The sequence below is a fragment of the Ranitomeya variabilis genome, chromosome 2 (assembly GCF_051348905.1).
Source record: "Ranitomeya variabilis isolate aRanVar5 chromosome 2, aRanVar5.hap1, whole genome shotgun sequence".
Lineage (NCBI taxonomy): Eukaryota > Metazoa > Chordata > Amphibia > Anura > Dendrobatidae > Ranitomeya > Ranitomeya variabilis.
In genome coordinates this window covers 390,288,085-390,300,825 of record NC_135233.1, presented here as the reverse complement: position 1 = coordinate 390,300,825, position 12,741 = coordinate 390,288,085, and the positions used below count along the sequence as shown (strand labels likewise).

The 12,741-nt window shown below is 48.0% G+C and overlaps 1 protein-coding gene across 1 annotated transcript in view; it reads right to left on the bottom strand.

Annotated features, from left to right (window-relative positions):
- LOC143806264 (connector enhancer of kinase suppressor of ras 2-like) overlaps positions 1-12,741 on the bottom strand; it is a 585,904-nt gene that overhangs the window by 569,237 nt on the left and 3,926 nt on the right. Inside the window, exon 2 of the mRNA XM_077286470.1 lies at positions 5,099-5,194. Within this exon, the coding sequence (XP_077142585.1) occupies positions 5,099-5,123 (25 nt within the window). The 5' untranslated portion in view covers positions 5,124-5,194. The remainder of the gene's footprint in view (positions 1-5,098; positions 5,195-12,741) is intronic.

Below are 12,741 nucleotides of genomic sequence, written 5' to 3'. Positions count from 1 at the left end.
AAAGGAGACCCAGTCATCCTGATCAGCAGACACGAAACACCTCAAATAAGTCTCCAAGGTCTGATTAGTACGTTCCGTCTGGCCATTTGTCTGGGGATGAAATGCAGACGAAAAAGACAAATCAATGCCCATCCTGGCACAAAACGCCTGCCAAAATCTGGACACAAACTGGGATCCCCTGTCGGAAATGATATTCTCCGGAATACCATGCAGCCGAACCACATTCTGAAAAAACAGGGGCACCAACTCAGATGAGCAAGGCAGCTTGGGCAAGGGCACCAAATGAACCATCTTAGAAAAGCGGTCACACACCACCCAAATGACGGACATCTTCTGAGAAATAGGGAGATCAGAAATAAAATCCATAGAGATGTGTGTCCAAGGCCTCTTAGGAACAGGCAAGGGCAACAACAACCCACTAGCCCGAGAACAACAAGGCTTGGCCCGAGCACAAACATCGCAAGACTGCACAAAAGTACGCACGTCCCGAGACAGGGAAGGCCACCAGAAGGACCTAGCCACCAAATCTCTGGTACCAAAAATTCCCGGATGACCTGCCAACGCAGAAGAATGAACCTCCGAGATGACTCTATTGGTCCACTCATCCGGCACAAACAATCTACCAGGCGGACAACGATCAGGCCGATCCGCCTGAAACTCTTGTAAAGCACTTCGCAGGTCTGGGAAGACAGCAGACAATATCACCCCATCCTTAAGTATACCCGTAGGTTTAGAATCACCAGGGGAATCAGGTTCAAAACTCCTAGAAAGGGCATCCGCCTTCACATTCTTAGTACCTGGCAGATACGAAACCACAAAATTAAACCGGGAGAAAAACAACGACCAGCGCGCCTGTCTAGGATTCAGACGTCTGGCCGACTCAAGATAAATCAAATTTTTGTGATCAGTCAAGACCACCACCTGATGTTTAGCACCCTCAAGCCAATGACGCCACTCCTCGAATGCCCACTTCATCGCCAAAAGCTCCCGATTACCGACGTCATAATTTCGCTCGGCGGGCGAAAATTTTCGAGAAAAGAACGCACAAGGTCTCATCACTGAACAATCTGAACTTTTCTGCGACAAAACCGCCCCCGCTCCGATCTCGGAAGCATCAACTTCCACCTGAAAAGGAAGAGAAACATCAGGCTGGCACAACACCGGAGCAGAAGAAAAACGGCGCTTAAGCTCCCGAAAGGCCTCCACAGCAGCAGGAGACCAATCTGCAACATCAGCACCCTTTTTAGTCAAATCAGTCAAAGGCCTGACAACGCTAGAAAAACCAGTTATGAATCGACGATAAAAGTTAGCAAAGCCCAAAAATTTCTGAAGGCCCTTAAGAGAAGTCGGTTGCGTCCAGTCACAAATAGCCCGAACTTTCACAGGATCCATCTCAATAGAAGAGGGGGAAAAAATGTACCCCCAAAAAGAAATCTTCTGAACCCCAAAAACACACTTTGAACCTTTAACAAACAGAGAATTGGTCCGCAAAACCTGAAAAACCCTCCTAACTTGTTGAACATGAGATTCCCAGTCATCCGAAAAAATCAAGATATCGTCCAAATACACAATCATAAATTTATCCAGATATTCACGGAAAATATTGTGCATAAAAGACTGAAAGACCGAAGGGGCATTTGACAGACCAAAAGGCATCACCAAATACTCAAAATGGCCCTCGGGCGTATTAAATGCGGTTTTCCACTCATCCCCCTGCTTAATACAGACATTGTTTTCCAGTCAAGGACTGGGTTATGAGTTTGCAACCATGGCAATCCCAGCACCAACACATCATGTAGATTATACAGTACAAGGAAGCGAATCACCTCTTGATGGTCTGGAGTCATACGCATAGTCACTTGTGTCCAGTATTGTGGTTTATTACTAGCCAATGGTGTAGAATCAATACCCTTTAAAGGTATAGGAACTTCCAGAGGCTCTAGATCAAACCCACAGCGCCTGGCAAAGGACCAATCCATAAGACTCAAAGCGGCGCCAGAATCCACATACGCATCCGCAACAATAGAAGATAACGAACAAATTAGAGTTACAGACAAAATAAACTTGGACTGCAAAGTGCCAATAGCAGAGGATTTATCAACTTTCTTTGTTCGTTTAGAGCATGCTGATATAACATGAGTAGAATTTCCACAATAGAAGCACAAATGATTTTTGCGCCTATAAATCTGTCGTTCGCTTCTGGACAGAAAGCTATCACATTGCATACTCTGTGGTGCCTCTTCAGAAGACACCGCCAACTGGTGCACAGGTTTGCGTTCCCGTAAACGCCGATCAATCTGAATTGCCATTGTCATGGACTCATTCAGACCAGTAGGCGCAGGAAACCCCACCATGACGTCTTTTACAGCATCAGAGAGACCTTCTCTGAAAATTGCCGCCAGAGCGCACTCATTCCACTGAGTAAGCACAGACCATTTTCGAAATTTTTGGCAATATATTTCGGCTTCATCTTGCCCCTGAGAGAGGGCTATTAGGGCTTGCTCAGCCTGAATCTCCAAATTTGGTTCCTCATAAAGCAACCCCAAAGCCAGAAAAAACGCATCCACATTGAGCAACACAGGATCCCCTGTGCCAATGAAAATGCCCAATTTTGGGGGTCACCCCGCAGTAAAGAAATAACAATTTTTACTTGCTGGCAGGATCTCCAGCAGAATGAGATCCCAGCGAAAGAAACAATTTACAATTGTATTTAAAATTTAGAAAACAAGATCGATCTCCAGAAAAAAACTCCGGTATAGGAATTTTAGGTTCAGACCGAGGAGCATGTAACAAAAAATCTTGTATATTCTGAACTTTAGAGGCCAGATTATTCAAATTGGTAGCCAGACTCTGGGGATCCATATTTCAACAGATAAAGTCTGAGCCATTCAGGGGTTAAGAGGAGAGGAAAACAGGAGACTGCAATTAGAGCTGGAGTGCAACTTCAAGGAAGGGAAAAAAAAAAAAAAGGTTTCACACAGTTCCTTTTCTCTCCTGCTTCAGCCTATAGATTAAACATTTGGGCTGGCCATACTGTTATGGTTTCCAATGGCAAGGAAACATCAGAAGCATAGAATAAGCGGACAAGCTCTCGGGTGATGGAAACTAGAGCTGACCGCGATGCTAAACCTACACACCACACTAGAAGTAGCCAGGGGGCATTCCTGCGTTGTCTCTAGATGCCGCGCGCCAGCCGGAGAACTAACTACCCCTGGTAGAAGAAAACACAGTCCTGGCTTGCCTCCAGAGAATGTCCCCACAGGAGATAGCAGCCCCCCACATATAATAACGGTGAGAGCAGATGAAAAGACACACGTAGTATGAAAGCAGATTTAGCACAGAGAGGCCCGCTAACTAAATAGCAGAAAGATACAACAGAGGACTTCGCGGTCAGCTGCAAAACCCTTCAAAACACCATCCTGAAATTACCTTAACTCATGTGACAACTCATGCCACTGGAGTGGTAATTTCAGCCCAACAAGAGCTTCCAGCTGCAGAGATTCACATAAGTGCAAACTGGACAAAACATACAAAAATAGACTTAAGGACTAAAGTGTCCAACTTAGCTGAGCAGAAAACTGGGAGCAGGAACATGCAACAGAATCACTCTGGATACATTGATGGCCAGCATTAGAATGACTGAGGAGCAAGGTTAAATAGGATACTCCCACATCCTGATAGGAACAGGTGAACTGAGAAGGCAAAGCTTGCAGGACACCAGTACCACAAGAGACCACCGGGGGAGCCCACGAACCGAATCACAACAGGTAACATGCAATTAATATTGGTGTTGTGCAGCTTTGCGCTTGTTGTCGGGCAGATTTGCTCTTGTTGTCGGGCAGCTTTGCGCTTGGTGGGGTGCAGCTTTGCGCTTGGTGTCGTGCAGCTTTGCACGTGGTGTCATGCTGCTTTGTGCTTGGTGTCGTGCAGCTTTGCGCTTGGTGTCGTGCAGCTTTGCACTTGGAGTCGTGCAGCTTTGCACTTGGTGTCGTGCAGTTTTGCGCGTGGTGTCATGCAGCTTTGCGCTTGATGTCGTGCAGCTTTACGCTTGGTGTCGTGCAGCTTTGCGCTTGGTGTCGTGCAGCTTTGCGCTTGGTATCGTGGCCATCCTGGGTACTGTGGCTCAGATGATGTGGTCTGGCTGCAGTACCTCTGAACGGCCACTACACAGTGTACGGAGCCGTTTTCACACTTGTGTACTTCCAATGGCTACAGGGGCTGCAAACAGCTGGTTGGTGGAAGTGCCGGTGTTTGGTGGTCACCATTCCCCATTGATCTGACATTGATGACCCAAAAAACAGATCAACCATCAATATTCAAGTCTTGGATATCAATCAATCGCACAGCCTAGACTCCAGACTGATACATTGCAACAAATTAAAAGGGAAAGGATTTGTACTTCTGAAAGGTAGACTGTTCCTCAGTGGTCCGGGCTCCAGGGCCAGTCTGTGTGCCTTTCTACCCTAGCGGACAGATCGCTCTGTATATCAGATTACCCAGATAGCCCGGCACCCATCCCTGATGTCACTGCTTACACCTCTTAGCCCCTCTCAGGCAGCAGCACACTGAGTATTCAGGTAGTACTGCTGCACTCCTGCAGAGCTGCTAGGCTCTGCTACTAGAGTGACTTATGACTACCTCAGCTTAAACCTCTGCCTGGCTCTGCTGCATCAACTCACAAGGAAAGCTGTGAACCTCCACACAAACCCAGCTCTACTATACTGCATACTCAGCCCTGCTGTTATAAGGTGCTTTTCTGCACACTGGGCTCTGCTGTTCCAAGGTGTCTATCTGCTTACTTGGCACTGCTGTTTCAAGGCGCCTGTCTACATTTCATGCTATGCTGTTCAATGACCCCTGTCTGCATACTCTACAATGCTGTTTCAAGGCATAGATTCACTTTCTCAGCTTTGCAATTTGAAAAAACTCGCACAACTTGAATGTCGATGGATTAGTATTTTGGGCACAATGTCCCCACATGGGCTAAACGAACAGCTGAGTTTTGCGTCCTTTTTATAAGTTCTCTAGGTCCGGGTCTGTTTGGATTCTCTGTTTCTGGATTTTAATTTTGTGTGTCTTTATGTTTATTTTTTAGTACCTTTGCACATAACCATCTCCATCATTGTTTGTTATCCTGGGCATGTGTGTGACATCTGGATCTCTGGTCGGTTGGATCTTCGGACAGACGAAGAATCTGGAAGAAATTTGAAACCAGTTATGGACTACATATATATTTTTTCCATTAAATAGGAGTTAGTAATGTGTAGCAACAACAAGATAGCTATGATTCATACTGAAGGGGATAGTCTTGAGCACGTATCGGAATTGTGTATGATGTATGTTTTTTCTTCTTTTTTTCATTTTATGTATATGTTTTGGTATAAAACGGGACTAAAAGTGTATGAATATATGCACACGATTGGTACACCTTGTAATTATAAGGGGGACAGAATGGGTGTTTGTTATTATTTTTTATTTCTAGGCACCTATGTAGTCCCCGTTTAGTCCTTATGAGGATATTTCACATGAAGATGTTTACATGTGCACTGTTATTTATGCCTTATACATTTCGGGACCTTAGTGTTTGGGGTCGATGATATCTCCATATATAAGTTGTATTTTCACCCACTTATATGGGGTTTTTGGCTTATAAATGTTATGTTTTGAAGGTGTTGATATATTTTTATGGCCATATGTGTGACAATTTGATTGTCTCATGCTCTATTTATTAGGACTGATGTTGTCTGCAAGTTTATAGCTTTGTAAGACGGCTGTGGGGGCATATATATAGGTATTTATTTTTTAGGTACATATTTAGTTTCAGCTATTCATATTAGGAGTCTTTATAGATTCACAGTTGCATCTGTTCTAGCTCTTACACGGGGATTATCCCTATATATTTATGGGGTGGGTGTGCACTTGATCATCACCCTCGGTTATATGTTATATGTTTTAGTACTTTGTATGTTTTAGGACTTAGGCTTGAAACACTTGTAGCAAATATAATAGCGTCACACACACGCGAAGCTGTACGTGTTCTACGTTTTAAATTAGGCATAATGGATCTTATGTCACTTTTATAGGTGGGCGTTTCTTTGCTTTTGCACATAAGTACGTAATCCAGTTTTAGTATGTATTTTACTGCTATTTCCATACCTTATAGTGCCGTGTCGCTGCTGCCAGTAGTCTGTCCCTTAATGAAGATGGCCGCGCGTGTATGCGCGCATGCGCGTCACAACGGCGCCCGCAGTTTACCATACCCGGCATCCATGAGCAGTGGAGCAGGAAGTGACGTCCTGAGGGTTTTCCCTCTGCCTGCTCACAGCGCTGCAGGTGCCGAGGATGGTATATGCGGCGTCCCTGAAATGGCGGTGCGCATGCGCCAATCATAATGCGCGATGGCGGCTACAGCTGAATATGGATCTTTAAATACAGCCCAGTCTGACACACAAACATGTCCCCCCGAGGAAGCTCATGCGAAACGCGCGTCGGGGCCTCCGGACACACACTGGCACCAACGTACATTTGGGTAAGACTGACAGGAATAGTTTGATACTTATATTATGATGTCTGACTTATGATTTAAGATGCATGTTGTTACTGAGCACAACTGGTACTTACATAGAGCACTATGCACTTTATGATTATAACTACTAGTTACTGTGCGAGTGACATGTCTTTACTAGACATTTGCATGTGTCATCTCTGAACCCGAGGTGCTACCTTTTCAGTGCGGTGTTTCCGCCATATATGTGCTAATACGTGTACCTTGTCTGTTTACATTTGTAGTTACTGTTGTCTATATGTTTTTCAATAAAAGTTGTTATCTTTTTACATTTTTGTGGGTATGTATACTCCGTATTTCTTTTGTAGGATCTATATGCAGTGGAGTTTGCCCTGTTATATTCTATGTCCATTATAGGGTGTTTCCCTTTTGAAATCTGATATGCATCAGTGGTATATGTATTTAGTGTTTCAAGGCGCCTGTCTACATTCCATGCTATGCTGTTCAATGACCCCTGTCTGCATACTCTACAATGCTGTTTCAAGGCATAGATTCACTTTCTCAGCTTTGCAATTTCAAGGTGCCTGTCTGCATACTCTGCTCTGCGGTTCCAACGTGCTTGTCCTCATACTTGACTCTGCTGCTCCAAGGTGCCTGTCTGCCTACTCTTCACTGCCATTCCATAACCATGAAGCCATTCAGCATACTCAGCATACTCAGCCATTCCACGCCTCAGGTGCTGTCCAATTCTTCATCTCTATTGTGCCTCATTCCAAGTGCAATTCAGCTCTACTATCCCACAGTGCTCCAGGTGCTGCCCAGCATATCCATCTTTACTATCCCACAGTGCTCCAGGTGCCGTCCAGCATATCCATCTCTACTATCCCACAGAGCTCCAGGTGCCGCCCAGCATATCCATCTTTACTATCCCACAGTGCTCCAGGTGCCGCCCAGCATATCCATCTCTACTATCCCACAGAGCTCCAGGTGCCGCCCAGCATATCCATCTTTACTATCCCACAGTGCTCCAGGTGCCGCCCAGCATATCCATCTCTACTATTCCACAGTGTTCCAGGTGCCGCCCAGCATATCCATCTCTACTATCCCACAGAGCTCCAGGTGCCGCCCAGCATATCCATCTTTACTATCCCACAGTGCTCCAGGTGCCGCCCAGCATATCCATCTCTACTATTCCACAGTGCTCCAGGTGCCGCCCAGCAGATCCATCTCTACTATCCCACAGTGTTCCAGGTGCCCCCCAGCGTATCCATCTCTACTATTCCACAGTGTTCCAGGTGCCCCCCAGCGTATCCATCTCTACTATTCCACAGTGTTCCAGGTGCCGCCCAGCAGATCCAGCTCTACTATCCCACAGTGCTCCAGGTGCCGCCCAGCGTATCCAGCTCTACTATACCACTGTGCTCCAGGTGCCGCCCAGCATATCCAGCTCTACTATCCCACAGTGCTCTAGGTGCAGCCCAGCAGATCCAGCTCTACTATCCCACAGTGTTCCAGGTGCCCCCCAGCGTATCCATCTCTACTATTCCACAGTGTTCCAGGTGCCGCCCAGCATATCCAGCTCTACTATCCCACAGTGCTCTAGGTGCCGCCCAGCAGATCCAGCTCTACTATCCCACAGTGTTCCAGGTGCCGCCCAGCAGATCCAGCTCTACTATCCCACAGTGCTCCAGGTGCCGCCCAGCATATCCATTTCTACTATTCCACAGTGCTCCAGGTGCCGCCCAGCATATCCATTTCTACTATTCCACAGTGCTCCAGGTGCCGCCCAGCAGGACTGCGGCGACCCCCCAATAAACACCGAACCAGCAAAACCACTCTCCCTCCCCCTCCCGAGTAGTATTCCATCTCCCAATAAAGAGACAACACAAGTAAATTGCTGGGTGAGGGTCACAGCTTTAATTTCTTTTTTCATATATAACATATATAACAATGGAAGGAAGCACTTTCAACTTCACAACAGACCAGTAGCCAAATGCCCTGTAACATCTACAGGCAAGTCAGCCTACTTAGCCTCAAACTTCCGATGCTTCCTATTGTTGAAACAGCTGCTGTGACATTTATTCAGTAACAAATATTAAAACTACCCAAACATAGGGGAGGGAGGGTGAGACGAGCACCTCCAGGACCCAAAGGGGAAGAGGAGGATCTATGCAGCTACTGCTGTTATATACCAGGTACAAGTGGGAGGGGGCTGAAAATAGCCCTAAGAGCTACCATTGGCCAACCAAAACGGGCCAAACCATTTAGCCCATAACCAAAAGAGAGGAGGGGGGAGGGAGAGAGGGGGAGTGCCAAGTGAATGGAATGGGTGGGGGGGCACCGCAGTCAGTGGCACACTCCTTAAACAGTGCTGTGCCATCCAATCAGTGCTCCAGGTGCCACCCAGCATATCCATCTCTACTATTCCACAGTGCTCCAGATGCCGCCCAGCATATGGAGCGGCCCCCAAACGCAGGACGGCGGGGTACTCGGTACCGGGTCTCTCAGTTCTGGGAATGTCACGGTGGCCCTACCCGGTCCGTGGCCCTGCTAAGGGGCGCCCAATAAAAGGTGTAGGTGGTGGTGTAGGTCGCAGTAAACGACAAGGACACAGGGTTGCAGTCTCTTTACCTCTTTACTGAAGGCTTCGGCACCCGCAATCCAGAGCACTGCTAACAGGGCTGGCTGAGACCGGCCGGTCCGAAGGCACATCCAGAGTTCCCTTTGCAGGTGGAAATCAGTAGCCTTCCTACCAGCTCCTGTGTGTTGTAGTCCCTCCCTGCTGAGCACCACGGGATAGTCCTCACAACTGTCGTGTATGTTTCTGTTCTTTCTCTCCGTCCCCCAGATGATATGGCTAGGACGCACCCGTATGACGGGGTAGGCCTGGAGTTATTTTATAGGGACCCTAGAGACGCCCGTCTCCCACAATTGCCTCCGTTGTCTTTGTAGGTGTAAAGGTGAGACTGCTAACCTAAAGTTAACTGCCCTGCCGTAGTTCAAAGTAATGCGTAGAGTCTATTACTTCCTTGGCGTTCTGGCCGCCGGCTACGCACCTCAGAAGGATGTTGCCGATCTCAGGGCATGACTCCTTCTGGTTCTGTCTCCTTGTGCTGTGATCCCGTTTCTCACTTCTCCACAATATACTTAGCTTCGTGTCCTTTCTTAGGAGTCTGCCGCTATAAGTTACAGGCACGGCTCCGTAACGATCTGTCTGTGCTAGGCCGCTGTCAGGATCCCACCCCTGACAGGTCCTCTCCCGAACTCTCCCGGGTTGCTTTCTCCCTAACTTCCTATCCAACCCCCAGTTTTACCAGAGTGTGAGGAGTGGCCTAATAGAACCGCTCCCCCTGGTGGCCGGAGAGTGAAGTGTAGTGTGTGACTGTGATACCTGGCAAGGTGAACTCTTTTAGTGCAATCAGACGTACCAACACTCCCCCTGGTGGAAGAGCAACGTTACTGCAACGACCAGACTCTGGGGCGCTGCACTCCCCCCCCCCGTTAAATCCAGTACTCCCAGACTGGGAAAAGAAGAACAACAATACATGTTAGCAAAAGACATACTAAATTTTTGAAATGCTATGAACAAATAAATGCTATGAACAAGTAAGTATAACAGTGCTTCCCTTTATGGGAGGTGAGGACACTTGAACTTTGCGAAAGTTTTGGTCATGCACAGTTCATGACTCCCAGTTGAGTGGGTGCAAACTTGAAACAGCAGGGATCCCGGGTAAACAAAGGGATCCCTTTTGAAAGTTTTGGAGCAATTCACTGTCCATTACTCCATTGTCCATTTTTAAACCTGTAACAAAGATATTTACACAAACATTTTCAACCAAATAGCAGCTATCGTTAATATTTCCAAGTTTTGTAACGAAGTGGAGTTTGATTCTTGGTGCTACGTGTAGACCTCCGCAGTGCAGGGGTTGCTACTGGCCTAACAGGGCCCGCTGCGCTTGCTATCACTTGTGTAGTGCACTGTCTTCTAGCTACACTTCTAGTGAGTCTGGGTAGCACTGGCATGCTGGAATTTTCAGGGCTGCTGCTACTAATGGTGGACATGGCAGATTCACCGATAGCAGAGGGAGGACTTGCCGGTTCAACTGTTGGCATGGCATCCTCTGGTTGGGTCTGCTGTGCTTGCGGGCCCGGATGATCTGGCACATTTAGTTCTGGCGGTTTCAGTTGACGAAACGTTAAGACAGGTACGACGATGGCCTGATTTATTTGAGTCCAAGACTGGGGAAAATCGCCGAGAACAGTGTGTATCGCCTTCTTCTCTTCGACAGGTGGAGAGGTCCCTGGATCTGCTTCCCTCTCTCTCAACTTGTCAGGGCATATTTTAAGGTGGTCTCTGGATATTGCCGTTGAGGTTTCCCCTCCATCTTTGCTGATGAGACAGACCTTCGTATTGTCAAAATCGGATGGCAGGATGGTATACGGTTCCGCTTCCCATTGGTCGTCAAGCTTGTGTAATCTCCTCTTCCGTTTGAGTACTTGTTCACCGGGTGACAAGGGAATCGCAGGATCATGCTGGTTGTAGTCCCTCTCTTGTTTTTGTCTGGCTTGGGCTAGACTTCTTTCCACGCATTCCTGTATTTTGCAGTACCTTTGCTGCCTTTCTGTATCCCAATCTGCATCTGGCGAGGTCTCTTCGGGGGTTAGGACCCCCATGTCCAGATCAACAGGTAACTTGCTAGATCTTCCTCGCATCAGGTACGCTGGAGTGCAGTTGGTGGAGTTCACTGGGATGTGGTTGTACATGTCTACCAAGTCAGGCAACTTTGTTGGCCACAAGTTCCGTTCCTCCATAGGCAGGGTCTTCAGTAAGTCGATTACCACTTGGTTCATCCTCTCACACATCCCGTTGGTTTGTGGATGGTACAGTGTAGTCCTGATCTTCGTACACCCGTACAGATTGCAGAACTCCTGGAACACCTCCGCTTAGAATGCTGGCCCCTGATCGGTCAGTACTTCTCCGGGTACCCATGTGGTCTACAGAAGTACTGCTGGAAGGTTTTGGCGGCCGTCCTAGCCGTTAGGTCTTTGACAGGCACGACTACCAGGAATCTAGAGTAGTGATCCACGATGGTAAGAGCGTAGATATAGCCCGACCGGCTAGGTGTTAGCTTCACATGATCTAGCGCGACCAGTTCGAGTGGCCGTTTGGTGATGATAGGCTGCAAGGGAGCTCGTTGGCTGTCATGATCCTTCCTACGTAGGCTCCATGGGCCACACTCTCGACACCACTTCTCGATGACTTTCTTCATGCCAATCCAGTAGAACCTCCCCCGGAGTAGCCTCTTCAACTTCCTCCATCTGAAGTGTCCTGCCCCATCGTGGTACGCTCCCAGAACCATTGGCACATCTTGCCTTGGGACCACTATCTGCCATACCAATTCGTGAGTGCGTGGGTCTTTTCTTCTCAAGCACAGCTTGCCATCGTGAATAAACAGTTTGCCTCTCCCCTTCCACAGCTGTTGTGTCTCTTGTGGATCATCCGGGCCGGGATGCAAAGCTGCCTGCGTCAGGAGCTCTTTCACCCGACGGACCGCGGGGTCACCATTCTGGGTCTTACCCATCCGTGGTGGGGCAGGGGATTCATCGTGGCGTTCTGTTTATTCTTGTGCTTGTTCTCTACATGATGGGAGCACTGGGTGGCCTCGGGGCGATGGAAAGCGGGCAGCTCTACCTCTTCAAGTGCCTCCGGGTCTTCCCCCATTTCTGGCAAGTTGGGCATCTGGGACAATGCATCGGCATTCGCATTCTTTTGCCCTGCCCGTTACTTGATCGTGAAGTCATAATTGGACAGCCGAGCCATCCACCGCTGTTCCAAGGCACCGAGTTTTGCCGTGGCCAAATGCGTTAGTGGATTATTATCCGTGAAGACGGTGAATTTCACTTAGGCCAGGTAGTGCTTGAACCTCTCTGTCACTGTCCAAACGATGGCGGGGAACTCCAACTTAAAGGAACTATAGTTGTCAGGGTTCCTCTCAGTGGGACGAAGCTTCCTGCTGGCGTAAGCAATTACCCTCTCCTTGCCTTTCTGAACCTGGGACAACACGGCTCCCAACCCCACGTTGCTGGCGTCTGTGTACAGCACAAACGGTTGGTCATATTCAGGGTAGGCCAGAACCTCTTCTCCCGTTAGCGCCGACTTTAAACAAGTGAAGGATCCCTCCAGTCCATCATTCCAGTCAAATGGGGTATTCCGACACTTGGTCTTCTTGGACTGG